We start from the raw sequence: 13,737 nt of genomic DNA on the forward strand, positions 1-13,737 counted from the left end.
ATTTGCCGCTCGCGAACCTCACATGGGTCAAATCGATTGTCCCAATTTATCTCAATCAAATCGATTTGAAAAAACGCCCAAACCCTTACCTACTGTGCAAGTACATCAGAGCATCTCTATATCGGCAATATATATATATATATATATATATATACAGGATACATTGTGAAGTCTGCATAAATGTTGCATCCTGGTGCATTTTTGGTGTATCCTTTTAGATGTCCCATTCACAGTCATCCTGAATGTCTTTATCTTTCCCCCACAATGTCAATAATGATTAGTTTGCCTTATTGCATAGATATATGTCAGACCCGGCAGGGTAGCAGAAGATTGCATGTTCTCATTCTCCGCTGCTCTATTATGGTGCATTAAAGCCTTGTCTTTTTATTGAAGAAGGTTAAAATGAATGAAGATACGAAGCTTAATATAAGCTGGCTGCCTCAGGATCCTATAGATGCCAGTTCTCCAGAGAATATCTCAGCTGCAGACTCCTCCCTGATTCCTGTGCTAGAGCCAGAGCTCATAGTAAACCCATGGGATATTGTTCTGTGCACATCAGGAACCTTAATCTCCTGTGAGAATGCTATTGTGGTCCTTATCATCTTCCATAATCCAAGCCTTCGAGCCCCAATGTTCCTTCTCATTGGCAGTTTGGCCCTCGCGGACCTCTTAGCAGGTGTGGGACTAATAGTCAATTTTATTTTTGCATATCTTCTTCAGTCGGAAGCAGCAAAGCTCGTCACGGTGGGACTGATAGCCGCATCTTTTTGTGCCTCGGTGTGCAGCTTGTTGGCCATCACGGTTGATCGCTACCTATCACTCTATTACGCTTTGACATATAACTCGGAAAGAACAGTTACTTTCACCTATGTCATGCTTATTTTCCTATGGGGAGCATCTACTTGTGTCGGTCTGTTGCCTATAATGGGCTGGAATTGCCTTAAGGACGAATCAACCTGTAGCATCATCAGGCCGCTGACTAAAAATAATGCTGCCGCTCTTTCGGTTTCCTTTTTGCTTATGTTTGCACTTATGCTCCAATTGTACATTCAGATCTGCAAAATCGTCATGAGGCACGCTCATCAGATCGCCTTACAGCACCATTTCCTGGCTACTTCTCACTATGTCACCACCCGCAAAGGAGTGTCCACCTTGGCCATCATACTGGGGACATTTGCCGCCTGCTGGATGCCTTTTACTCTATATTCACTAATAGGAGATTACACCTATCCTTCCATCTATACCTACGCCACACTATTACCAGCCACATACAACTCTGTGATCAACCCAGTCATCTATGCGTTCCGGAACCAGGAAATCCAGAAGGCTTTGTGGTTGATCTGCTGTGGTTGTATCCCACCTAGTGTGTCTCAAAGAGCCAGGTCACCCAGTGACGTATGATTATATATAAGCTGGAAACAGTTGGTGTTCATGTGTCAGGCGGAGTCTTCATTTTACCGAAATACGCAAAAAAAAAGGGAATACCATGGTGTAGATACGTTTGGGATTGATGTGCTCAATAACACTTGGATGTGGCATTAAAGTGATCACTCCATTTCATAAATGGAAATCAATGTATTTATTAAGTCAAGGCGCTATTGTGCAATATCTATTTAAAAGAGCTAATGTTGTAACACTATCTGAGGTGTCATTACTCAGGTTTTGTGGTTTTTCAGAATTATGAAATTGATGTGTTCCTGTTTGTAAGTGTACAGCAATTATAACAGTGGTTTTCTAAGCCTGGTCCTCAAGTCCTCATTAGAACATATATTTCAAAGCTGTGGTAATGACTGTTGATAGAAGAAGCCCCATTTCAGATTGGTCCATCAACATGAGCCTGGACAGAGCTCCTACATTGGCAATGAAACATTAGCAAGCAAGGAATATGGGAACGGACACACCATATGTGCAATCTGTGCACCCGCAGAAGAGCCAGGTAGATAAGGGCTGAGTTAATGAATGTTATCAGGGGGTGCTGGTTCTTCTTGTGGAGATCCAGCTGATGTAAGGAGCCTTACAGGCAATGCTCCCTGGGAAAATGAATACAAATTAGCTCTCCTCCAGAAGGAAGAAAACTGTCTCTCTAATGCATATATATGCATTATAGGTAGCTACCCTGTAAGTCAATGTCTGACTCACCTAAAAGACTTGAAATATTACTAGGACTATCAGCCAAACTTGAGACACCCATTTGTGGACAGAGTTGTTTCAGAGTTCTTCCTCTTGGTTAGTACAGAGTAAGGTACTGGTTGGCTGGGTGATGTAATTCTAGGGTGGAAATACTGTTTCTGCAGGGATCAAGTGGGTGTACAGAGACTTACAGGCAATGCTTCCTGGGAAAAATATGCAAATTAGCTCTTCTGCAGATGGAAGAAAACTGTCTCTATATTGTCAAGGCTCTTTAAAGAGGGACGTGTCACACTCTCGGGTCAGCAGGACTGCATAGCTTTGCAGCTTTTCTTTCCTTTCTTCTCTCCCCCTTACCGAGTCATGTTAGATTCATCTCCTGGGGCTTTGAAACTGTCAAACGGGTGGTCTTCACTACTCATTGTCAATCAAACGAGACATCATTCATTGACAGTGAGCGGTAAAGACTGCCCATTTGATAGATATTAAAAAGTGGTTACCAAATCTAATGCGACTCGGAATAGCTAACTTTAGGTGGCACTACCACGAATCTTAGAATTCCCAAACATGGAAAAAAGCAAGGGAGAAGACAAAAGCGCAAATCTAAATGTAGTAATCACAAATCATGATAAATGCAAGGGATTTCTACACCTCTCATCTAGTTTGGTTGTGCTCAAATGGGCACAACCACGATAAATGTCAGATATTTGAAAATAATCATATTCCGGTCCCTACAGCTTTAGGCCGTAATGAGCATAGGCAGGTGTTGTCCCAAACACCTCAGAACGCGCTCATTTAAGTAGATGCATAGAAGTTCAACACCAATGGTTCTGCTGGATGGACTTGCCACTGGAAGTCCCAGAACCAGAACAAATGTCCAACATGTTACGAAGAAGACCCTTGTGAAAGTTGAAACGTATTGTACTGTATCATATCATCTGATGGTTCAATAAATATCTTTTGATATTGGTTCTGGTGTTGAGGACTTCTAGCAGCAGTTTAGCCAGCATCGTCATAGTGGGGATCTTCCTCTATACATCTAATGATGGTACTAGACAGTTGTCTTCCTTAAGGAGGAGAACTAATTTGCATAATTAATTTATTGGCTCACAATTACTGATGTATTGTCCAAGAGACAAAATGGGGGTGTTCGGTGATAAGACATTGGAGAGCAAGGAGCCCATACATACAGTTTTAGCACAGGGGCCCTCAGCTGTGACATAGGAAAGAAGTTTAAAAAAAAGCAATAAGGCCTTGGGTTTGTGAGGATGTGAATCCCCATGAGGGGTACATTTTGGTTATAGCTCTGGGGCTCTATTATCAATATAAACTTATCATTCTCCTGCTGATTGATGCTAGAGGACCAGTGCTGAATACACTTGCTGTACAACGAGAATCACAAGATCCAATCCCACTTAGAAGACTTCTATGGTGGATGTAGTGTAATACAGCCAGGCACTTTTTAATGTTTTTGTGTGTCATGCGTATATACCGTATATATATATATTGATTTACTAAATGCCAAAATCAGAATAGCACAAGCACATTGTATAGTAACAAAATCCCAATATTTTTGTTTACATTGGTTGCGGAAATATGTGATAGAAAATATTCCAAGATTTATAATGCTGCCATGAAAGTCCATTATTTTACATGCATAGTATACGACCGGGGGAGATTTATCAAAGTTGTGCAAAGAAAAAGTGGGGCCGTACCAACCAAGGCATTCTGATTGATTGCTGTGGGCAACTTCTCTACTTTTGCTTTGCACCATTTACTGATAAATATCCCCCAATGATCTAAAGGGCTTGAGTATCAGTAAGAAGGTTTAGCACTAGGGGTTAATTGGGCTTGAACCTTCTAAATGGGACTGAATCTTTTCTTGTGATAGGAATGTATGTTCTGTAGAATAATTGAATGAGTCTAGAATGGTTCTGCTTCACATTTCGGGTGTATTCTGTGCTGTAGGAACGCTGGTTATTCTGGTTGCCCCCTTCAGTCCTGCATCATGTTGCCAGCTGTTATGCACTTGGGGGCATGACGATTGGTGAAGAAGTGGCATGGTACACTGAAATACCTTCCTTTCAATCAACTCCAGGGAAACTATTGCAATAAATCACTCTAAAGACGAGCAAAACAGGCTCTGATATCCTGGAGATGATGTAGATGTTTGCAAGGCCATGAGGGATTACAATACACTTGCATGGCTTGCTTCCTTTCTGAGGTGGTAATTGGAACCAAGCAGTGAAAATAGAAATAGTGATAAAATACAATGTATGTTGTAATAACCATTTCACAGCTGGAAGTGTTACCCGTGCAAGTCATAGTGTTTAGATCAGTGATACTTTAGGGTTAAATCATTCTCATTTAGTGACTCTGTTTTGAAGAATGCATGTTGGTTTGATGCTCATATGGTAAAGTGTCCTTGTTATCTGAGCCTTCCTTTTAAAAAAACCCTTTTCTTGAAAGATCGTTTGAGACAAAAAGCTTCTTTTCTTCCATATTTCGCTGCTTAGCAGCTGCAAAATGGGACCAAATACACCAAGCTGGACTTAACAATATCGATCTTCCATGTAGAACGTATTATATGCGCTGTATGGGAATTTCTCTATGTTCTGATTTTAGCTTTTTTCTAATATTTGACATTGTTAGTTCATTCAGTAAACCAAGTCTGATGCACAAGCTTATATATATATATACTGCTGGTGCAAGAATGTGGGGGAGGCTTAGAAACGTGTACATGGCCTCCTATGGGGAATCTTTTACAAATGGAACGTTGAAGCCATCTTCATTGGTTCTGGTTTTTTGCTTCAGCTCTGTATGTATGCATTTAATAGATTTATCATTGTTCTAAATCCCAGACCAAGGTTTGCAGTATAGTAGAGTGTTACGGTCCGTGTAGGCGGAACGATTATCGCTCCAGAACAAAAGTGAACAATAATCGTTGAGTTTTAAACTCGACCCAAGCGGCCTAAAAATCATCGTTAGCTCGTTGGCTTCTGGTTGCATTGAAGCACAGATCGTTCAGTGTTTCATATAGGAAACACTGAACGAAAATGAACGAGAAGTTCATGATTCCCAACGATGATTTGCCTGTCTAAGCAGGCTGCAAGAGCTGGTGATGAGGTCACTAGCTTGTTCACTCGGATAAACGAGAATCGCGAGGTTCTCGTTTGGTGTAAAAGCATTCATTTTACCCTTTCCAATCCACTGTCTGACGTCTTCCTACATTCTGATTGAAGCTTCTACTGCTCCAATGTCAGAAGACGTCCGACAGGGTATTCTTGCCGTCTATTGCCAGCCACTTCGCTGTCGGAGCCTTTCTGGAGCTCACACACTGGCTTTAGCCAGCAGGTGGCACCGTTGTATAACAGCAGAAAGAGAAAGCCTTTTAGGAAACCCTGAATCCAAAATTGGATTGAAAAGGGTTAATATATAGTTCCAAGAACAAGCAAGAGAACCCTTTGAAATGACTTAGATTTCTGCACTACTGACTAATAAAATGTGGTCAGATTGTTAACTAAGTCACAATTATAGACCAACACAATCTAACCAAACTAATAACAGACAAATAGTTGGACCACTCATGTCTTTTATTGAGCACGTTGTGGAAGCAGCCACAATGCAAAGTGAAAAGGTGAACTCTTGAATTTAATAACCCGAATACCCTCCTTTAGCAGCAATCACCTCCACGAAATATGTCCTGTAGCTGTAAATAAGATTAGCACTATGCCAAGAGGAATTTTGGATCATTCCTTCCTGTAAATGGGTTTCAGTTCATCAATATTTCTGGGATGACTTGTGTTCACAGCCCTCTTCAGGTGTGTCACAGCATCTCAATAAAGTTCAAACCAAGACTTTGACTTAGCTTTTCCATAACACAAGTAATATTTTTTAACTATTCTTCAGTTTATTTACTTGTGTGATTTTGGTTATTGTATTGTAACCAGGCTTTGTGTTTCTATATTTAATAGGCAAAGCACCTGTGAAATCCACACTTCAAATCTCATCTCCTTCATTAAAACACCTTTTGTCAATTAGCTTTTGGAAATGTTATTACCAAAGAGGTTCACTATCGTTTTGTTCCTGCACTGTGGATATTTACTCCATGTAAACATGAACGGTACAACCTTTCAGTTTGCTTTGTTTTTTTGAAACCTCATTGAAATCAATGGGGAAAAACTGATCAGGTTTTTTTTTTTTTATATCAGTCTCTCTACCAAAAATGGAGCAGAGAGCCTGAAACCCTGAACTGAGCCGTAATACAGGTGCGAAAGCAGCCTAATTGGGAGTTAAATAACAATCAGACTATATTTTACTTATCGATGCAGAAATCCAGGTAATTTCAAATGGTTCTCCTTTGAAATTACGTTTCTTGCAACTTTAGTATTCTTTCCCCACCGTGATGCTTAATATATATATTTTTTTTACATGGATACCCTACAATTTTAATGAACCATTTTCCTGAGCCCTATTGGGGTATATTCACACGCAGCAGATTTGTTGCATACATTTATGCAACTAAAGATCTGTTCTGCACATATGAACAGATTCTTTTCTGCAGGAAAGATATGGATTTCTGTAAAGATGATTGGGAGAGATGCAGAAATGTACTAAACAAATCTGCAGCGTGTGATCTAACTTGCTGAAAGTTTCTGATGCACTTTTTTCAGCCAAACACAGGAAGGGATATACAAGAAATGAGAAGTATCAGTATGCATCATAAAGTACAACAAAAACTTAAAGGGCTTGTCTCGCGGCAGCAAGTGGGGTTATGCACTTCTGTATGGCCATATTAATGCACTTTGTAATATACATCGTGCATTAAATATGAGCCATACAGAAGTTATTCACTTACCTTCCCTGCGCTGGCGTCCCTGTCTCCATGGCTCCGTCTAATTTCAGCGTCTAATCTCCCGATTAGACGCGCTTGCGCAGAAGGGTCTTTTCCCTTCGGCTCGGTCCGGCAGCAGCGGCGTTCTGGCTCCGCCCCCTTTTACGCATCATCTCGTAGCTCCGCCCCGTCACGTGTGCCGATTCCAGCCAATCGGGAGGCTGGAATCGGCACACATGACTGGGCGGAGCTACGCGATGACGCGTAGAAGGGGGCGGAGCCAGAACGCCGCTACTGCCGGACCGAGCCGAAGGGAAAAGACCCTTCTGCGCAAGCGCGTCTAATCAGGAGATTAGACGCTGGAATTAGACGGAGCCATGGAGACGGGGACGCCAGCGCAGGGAAGGTAAGTGAATAACTTCTGTATGGCTCATATTTAATGCACGATGTATATTACAAAGTGCATTAATATGGCCATACAGAAGTGCATAACCCCACTTGCTTTCGCGAGACAACCCCTTTAATGTATCATTCCAGCCTTATAAATCTTCATGTATCATGCAGATATACTTTTGGATTTCGGTGCATTTATGGTTTTCGTACATTTTTGAAACTTCAACAGAATCCACAGTATATGAACCCACCCTTAGGGCTTATTCACACAAGCATATACCAGCCGGCGTTTTCACAGCGAGCTGATATATGCTACCATGTCATGCACAGGCTCGGCGTATATGTCGTGGGGTGAGGGTAGACAAGCTGTCTCCCCCTTCCCTTCCCCTTGCTGGCTCACCTCCTCTCTCCTCCCCTCTGTCCGTTTGCGATGGGAGTGGGCAGGACAGGGTGGAGCTAACCTCCCACGCCTCCCCTTGTCCACAGCTAGTAATGGGAGGGGGTGAAGCTTAGCGCTGCCCCTCCCCTCCCACTGCAAACAGCAGCAAGGGGCGGTGAAGAGAAGGGGGATGGAGTTTAGCAGTCAATGGCTCCCATAGGAGTCAATGGCACTAGCCATAGTCCGTTGAGGAAGATGGCTTCCTGCCCAGCGTAAAAGCGCCCAGCCGGGCACTTTTGCACCACGGGAATACGCCTGTGTGACCTGATGCATTGGAATCCAATGCATCAGATGGTAGCGTATATCAGCTGGCCATGAAAATGCAAGCCGATGTACGCTCATGTGAATAGGCCTTAATGCACATGGCCGCATTCTGGCTCTTTTTTGTATGGACCCATCATAAGACACCCATACAGAGGCTTGGGGCATACTGTACCATTGAATGACTCCAGTGTATGCACGGATTCAGTGCATATCTTTTTTATGGAGGTGTTCTTCGCAGTAGTAGTGCTTCTAGCGAACAATATCTCCAACTTATGACATATGACAGAGTATAGCGACAAAGGGAGTCTGTCCCACCAAACAATTCCACTCCAATCTCCCATTCACTAAAGTCATTATCAAGACTAAGAACCTAATATGTGAATTCCTTGCCTGCAGAGTCCTCATATTGGAGGGCTGCTTTAGCCGTCAGATAGTCTGTCCACCTATGGACACCCAAAGGGGATCACCACTTCCTGGACTTCTATGACTTAGGGAGAGAAGGAAGAGAAGGAGATATTCAGTTAAAATGGGTTGTCAGAAATAAAACAGGTCTGCTTTTTTTCCAGAAACAGTGCCACCCCTTGTCTATGGGCTGTGTCTGGTATTGCAGCTAAGACCCATTCAAGCGAATAGGACTAAGCTGCAATAATAGACATAGCCATAGACAAGGATGATGTTGTTTCTGGTAAAAAAAAGCAGACCCTATTTCCTAATCCTGGAAACCTCTTTAACAACCCTTCACATCTAAAGGTTTACGTTTGTTTGGGGTGATGGCTTATGCAGGAGGAAACAAATACTCAACTAATATCATTCCTATCATTACAGTCTTACCAAATTGAACTATAAGGGCGTTTCTCGGCACTAAACTACTGTTGACCTATTCTTAGGATAGGTCATCAAAAGTCGATCTGTGGGGGTCCGCTGGCCTCTTCTCAGTCATGTGACATCACATTCATTGGTCATTTGACCTAACAGCAACCCCACATCCCATTCAAATGAACGCTACCGAGCTGCAGTACCAGGCACAGTCGCTATACAATGTACTGCGTTGTGTCTGTTATGGACCGAAGTGACATCACTGTCTGGGTCATGACTTATATTATGTAATCAGTGTGTTTCAGTAACTGCAAATGGACAGGCATATGATATTTCTGTGAATCTTATCCATCGCAGTTTATGTTGACTTCATGTTTGAAATAGATAATGCATTGAATTCCGCGTAGCCTTAAAGATGTTTAGTAAAACTGTTCAAATGCAAAAAATTTCTAGACATGGAAAAAATTTTAAAAAACTAAAAAAAAGGGAAAAAAACTGAAAAAACTGAGAAAAATGTAGTGACATTCATATGAAAAGTACAACATTTTTTCCAACACAGACACGTTGTGAGCACATCTATTTTCTGTGGTCAGCTGCTTTTAAGTGTCATATATACCTTAAAGGTAGTATATGCTATTATATTCTCATGATTTTGTAATAATATTTAAGGAAACATTTTTAAAAACATGTCAAAATGTTGGTTTATTCTAAAATTTGTATCCTTTCTTCACATTGTGTGATTTCTAAGGCCGGTTTCAGACAATCGTAACACGTCCGTAATACGGAAGTGTTATAGATGACATTACAATTGTAGGTCATCAGGTTTTTTTTGTGCATTTAACTCCTTATTTACTGTCATCGTTTTTATTTACTATTGGGAAAATACTGATCCAGTAGAAAATAATATCAATATGGGGGCAAAAAACGGAAAAAATAGGAAATGCTGCATTTTTAAAAAAAGGCCATGAAACATACAGCCATTTGAATAGCTACATAGATTTCCATTAGCTCTGTATTACAGTCCGCAAAACATGGACCAAACATGGAGTTAAATTACACTTGTCTGAAAGCGGCCTTAAGGCTGTATTCACACGGAAAGGGAGACGTGTATTTAGAGTCAGGATTGGAGCCTGTCTTATGGAATCAGGAAAAACACAAAATACTGAAAGCCTTGGGAAATATTCTGATTGCACATGACAGGATCCAATTCGCTTTTTTAGTTTTTACTCTAACTATACAGTTCCCGCAGAGAGCTGTTACTGCGGTTTGATTGCAGCAATCACACATTATAATTCATCAGCAATCACTTAAACAAATTGTCCGGGGTTTAAAAAGAAGGGGCTGCTTTTGTCTAGAATCAGCACCATTTTTTGTACATAGGCTGTGTTTGTTAATGCAGCTCATTCCCATTCTAGTGAATACCAAACACAGCCTATGGACTACACAGTAGTCTTGTTTCTGGGAAAAAATAGAAAACTTTTTCTATTCTTGGTTGACCCCCTTTAAGGCCTTCATGTCTTATAGGATTGCACCATGGTCTTTCCTAAGCTGGGTCCTTAGTTTTGAAGACATGATTAGAAAATCACTTTTTTCAGTATTTCTATGCACCACTGATGGAGGCCAAGTCCCATCTGGTTCTGTACAAAAAGTGCAGCTCCATAGACACTGAATGACCACTTTATTACAGGCATCCCTCTAGTAGTGCGTTGGGCCTACTTTGGCCTTAAGGACAGCAGAGAGTCATTGTGGCAGAAATGGTTTTGCAGGAATATTGGCTGATGCAGGCTGCAGAGCCTCTTGATATTGCCGCAAATTAGATGAAAGTACTGACATGCTGTGAATATCTGACAGGAAGGGTTCATCCATTCATGCTGCTCATGCCAAATTCTGACCTTCCATCAGAATTTGGCATCAATGAGGTCTGGATTCATCTGACCAGGAGATGTTTTTCTGCTGCTCAGTGATCCAATTTTTGCTCTCATGTCAACGAATGGATTTGAATTGCGGAATCCACACGGGGAATGCGCACGGGCAATCTGTAATTCAGGCTGCCCGTAGGGAGACATGGCCGTGTGCAGCTTAATTAAGGCATGCGGATTTGTTTTGCGGACCCGCAGGTCTGGAAAACAAATCGCAGCATGCTCCATTTTTGCTGCAGATCCCGCATGGACGGCTTCCATTGAAGTAATTTCAATTGTGCATGGGCCACAAAGCAAGAGATTACTAAAAAAAAAATCTCCACTGCCCATGTGCAGCAGCACGCCAGCCAGCACACATCTGCAGAGGAGAAAATAAAGACCCGGGCGGAATCCGATCCGCCCGTGGACATGACGCCTTACTCCACTGGAGTCTTGTCTTTATGTTTCTCTTACATACCAATGGTACTGTAACTGGTTGTGTACTGTTACAGCCCATCTATGTTATGTATTGTCGAATTGGGCATTTGGACACATTAGTTAGAGCACCAGCATTGTATTTGGGTGTAATATCGTTGACCGTACACCTGTTCATCAGAATGATTCTTGACATCCTCCTCTGACCATAGGATCCCCCTTCTCTGGATGTTTGTCCTTAATCACATCATTCTCTGTATACTCTAGACACCGTTGCATGAGAAAACCTCTTAAGGTTGGCAGTGTATGAAATCCTGGCCCCGCTAGTCTAGCATTGATGACCCGGCTTTGTTGGAAGTCCTTAAGATTGCTGGATTTTCCTATTCAATTGTGGATTCACACTTAAACTGATCCATAGAAAACATGTCATTCGATTTCATGCTGCACCCTGGGGTCACAGGTCTAATTTCCATATTGGAAATCTCCAAGTGCCGGTTTCTCTAAAAAAAGGGACGGTGCCTCGAATAAAGTGGTCATTCAGTATATATAAGGTTATAGTTCCTACACCCAAGGAGCATGTTTCTCCACATGGACCAAGACCGTGGGACAGCTTGACTTGGACTGCTATTAGTACAGCATAGAATGAGCTGGTTGGTTTCGACCTGACACTAGCCCTTACCTGACTCTTTCTTTTAAGAGTCTCCCACTGGTACCTGACTTTCTAACATGGCATATTCACAATGATCGTTTCCATAACTATTCTACATAATGTCTGCAGTGAGTCATTTTTAGTTTTTTTATAAGATTTTGCAAACCACGCTAATCTCTATATTTGGAAAGTCTATTTCTAAGCGCTTGAAGCTTTTTAGAAATTCAGCAGAACATAATATGAGACAATTTGTGCATAGATTGCTCTTTATATAGCAGGTCTGGACAGATCTCAGGAGCCAGGTAGCCAGTTCACATAGAACATTGCTAATGGCGCCTAGTTTTTTTTTTTGGTCTATGAAAAGGTCGGAATCGGCTTCTGAAGTCGACAACATTTTGTCTATTCTTCTATACGGGCTTACAACATTGTCCTGTAGGAGTGATTTATAGATACAGATTCCTATATGATGCTCTTATGTATGGCCATGTGTTTATCTACAGTTTGACCTGAAATGGTTAATTATAGCGATAATGAGTTTGCAAAGAAAAATATTAGAGGAAAATAAAATGTAAGGCCTCAAGCATATAGCCGAATCACGATCTGTACAACAGTACTTCCAATTTCATACGACATGTTCCTTCATATGCTGCATTATGGAGGTATTCTGCCCTAGAAGCATTGTCCTAGGGAAGAATATTTTACCATCAATGGAGTGCCTACAGCTATGGAATACAGGTAGGGTATTGCTATGTGCATGGGGCTTTCCAACATAAGGGTATGTTCACACTACCGTCATGACTTCCATTTGTAACGGATGTCATCACACCGTCCAATGGATCCAAACAGTCATCGACATACTCCATTGACGTCAACTGGGTCTATTGTGGTAATGTCAGAGATTCTGTCATCTTGCCATCAAAACTCTGATGAAGCCCCCAAATGGAGGCTCTGAACAGTAGTGCAAACAGAGACCTTGTACATCTGACTACCATGTCTCCCTTTCATACATCAGAATACTACACTGTTTCACTAAAAGTAATTGGACACTTGAGTAAAAATAAAAAATAGTACTTCTTTACATATGTTAATGCTTACTGGGGCTCCTTTGGCCCTAATGACATTGGATAATCTTTGCTGCATACTTTCTACTAACATCTAATACTCTTCAGCTGATATTTCCCTCAATTCATCCTGCAAATGTCTGGCTAGTTTTGATTCTTGCTCAGGTGTCCAATTACTTTTGGTAGGATAGTGTACGCCCCAGGATTGCCTACCATAACCTACCATATTTCATATCCTCATTTAGTTTTAACCTGACAAAGTGAATTTAGTATTATAAAGCCTTCTAACTTGTAACGTTACGCTTAAATAGGTTTAGCCCCATTGACCAAAGAAAATCAAGGGGTATTTGATCTCTAAAACCCCACTGCCCCTTGTGTCCTCCATACTCTCTGAGCTCAATAGTACATACGCTTTGACTTCTAGTAGAAGAATATTATATTTGGCTTTCCTTTGATGTGTAATATCACATTACAGACTATTTTATTGAAACAATTACTTGGCTTTTAATATTGCAGTTTGTGATCAGTCGCTGAGGGATTAATGTATATTTAATGATAGCTTTGATGGGCAGTAATGCAAATGTGTTGCTAAACTTGCAGCATATGGCAGAAAGAGGTCTGACTTGTACATTGTGCCGGATTTCTAGCTGTGAAGCAACTGCAGATACCAGGACATCCATTGTCCTGTGACTGGCAAGGCATTTTAGGTTCCTCCTAAGGCCACACTGGTACTTGTAGTTCCTCCGCAGCTAGAATGTCTTTTAGAGGGAATTCTAAATACTGTATGTGAATTCAATGCCAGCTAACACAGTAAACAAGCA

The 13,737-nt window shown here is 41.4% G+C and overlaps 1 protein-coding gene across 1 annotated transcript; it reads left to right on the forward strand.

The window, feature by feature from the left end:
* Nucleotides 1–402: 402 nt before the first annotated feature.
* Nucleotides 403–1,401, forward strand: GPR12 (G protein-coupled receptor 12). Its single transcript, XM_066593522.1, has one exon. The coding sequence runs from the start codon at nt 403–405 to the stop codon at nt 1,399–1,401; it is 999 nt and encodes a 332-aa protein (XP_066449619.1).
* The last annotated feature ends 12,336 nt before the right edge of the window (nt 1,402–13,737 follow it).

Source organism: Eleutherodactylus coqui, chromosome 1, assembly GCF_035609145.1.
Source record: "Eleutherodactylus coqui strain aEleCoq1 chromosome 1, aEleCoq1.hap1, whole genome shotgun sequence".
Classification (NCBI taxonomy): Eukaryota; Metazoa; Chordata; class Amphibia; order Anura; family Eleutherodactylidae; genus Eleutherodactylus; species Eleutherodactylus coqui.

What these genes read in the sequence shown, in the direction of transcription:
- GPR12 (XM_066593522.1), top strand. Translation starts at nt 403, where the DNA reads ATGAATGAAGATACGAAGCTTAATATAAGCTGGCTGCCTCAGGATCCT.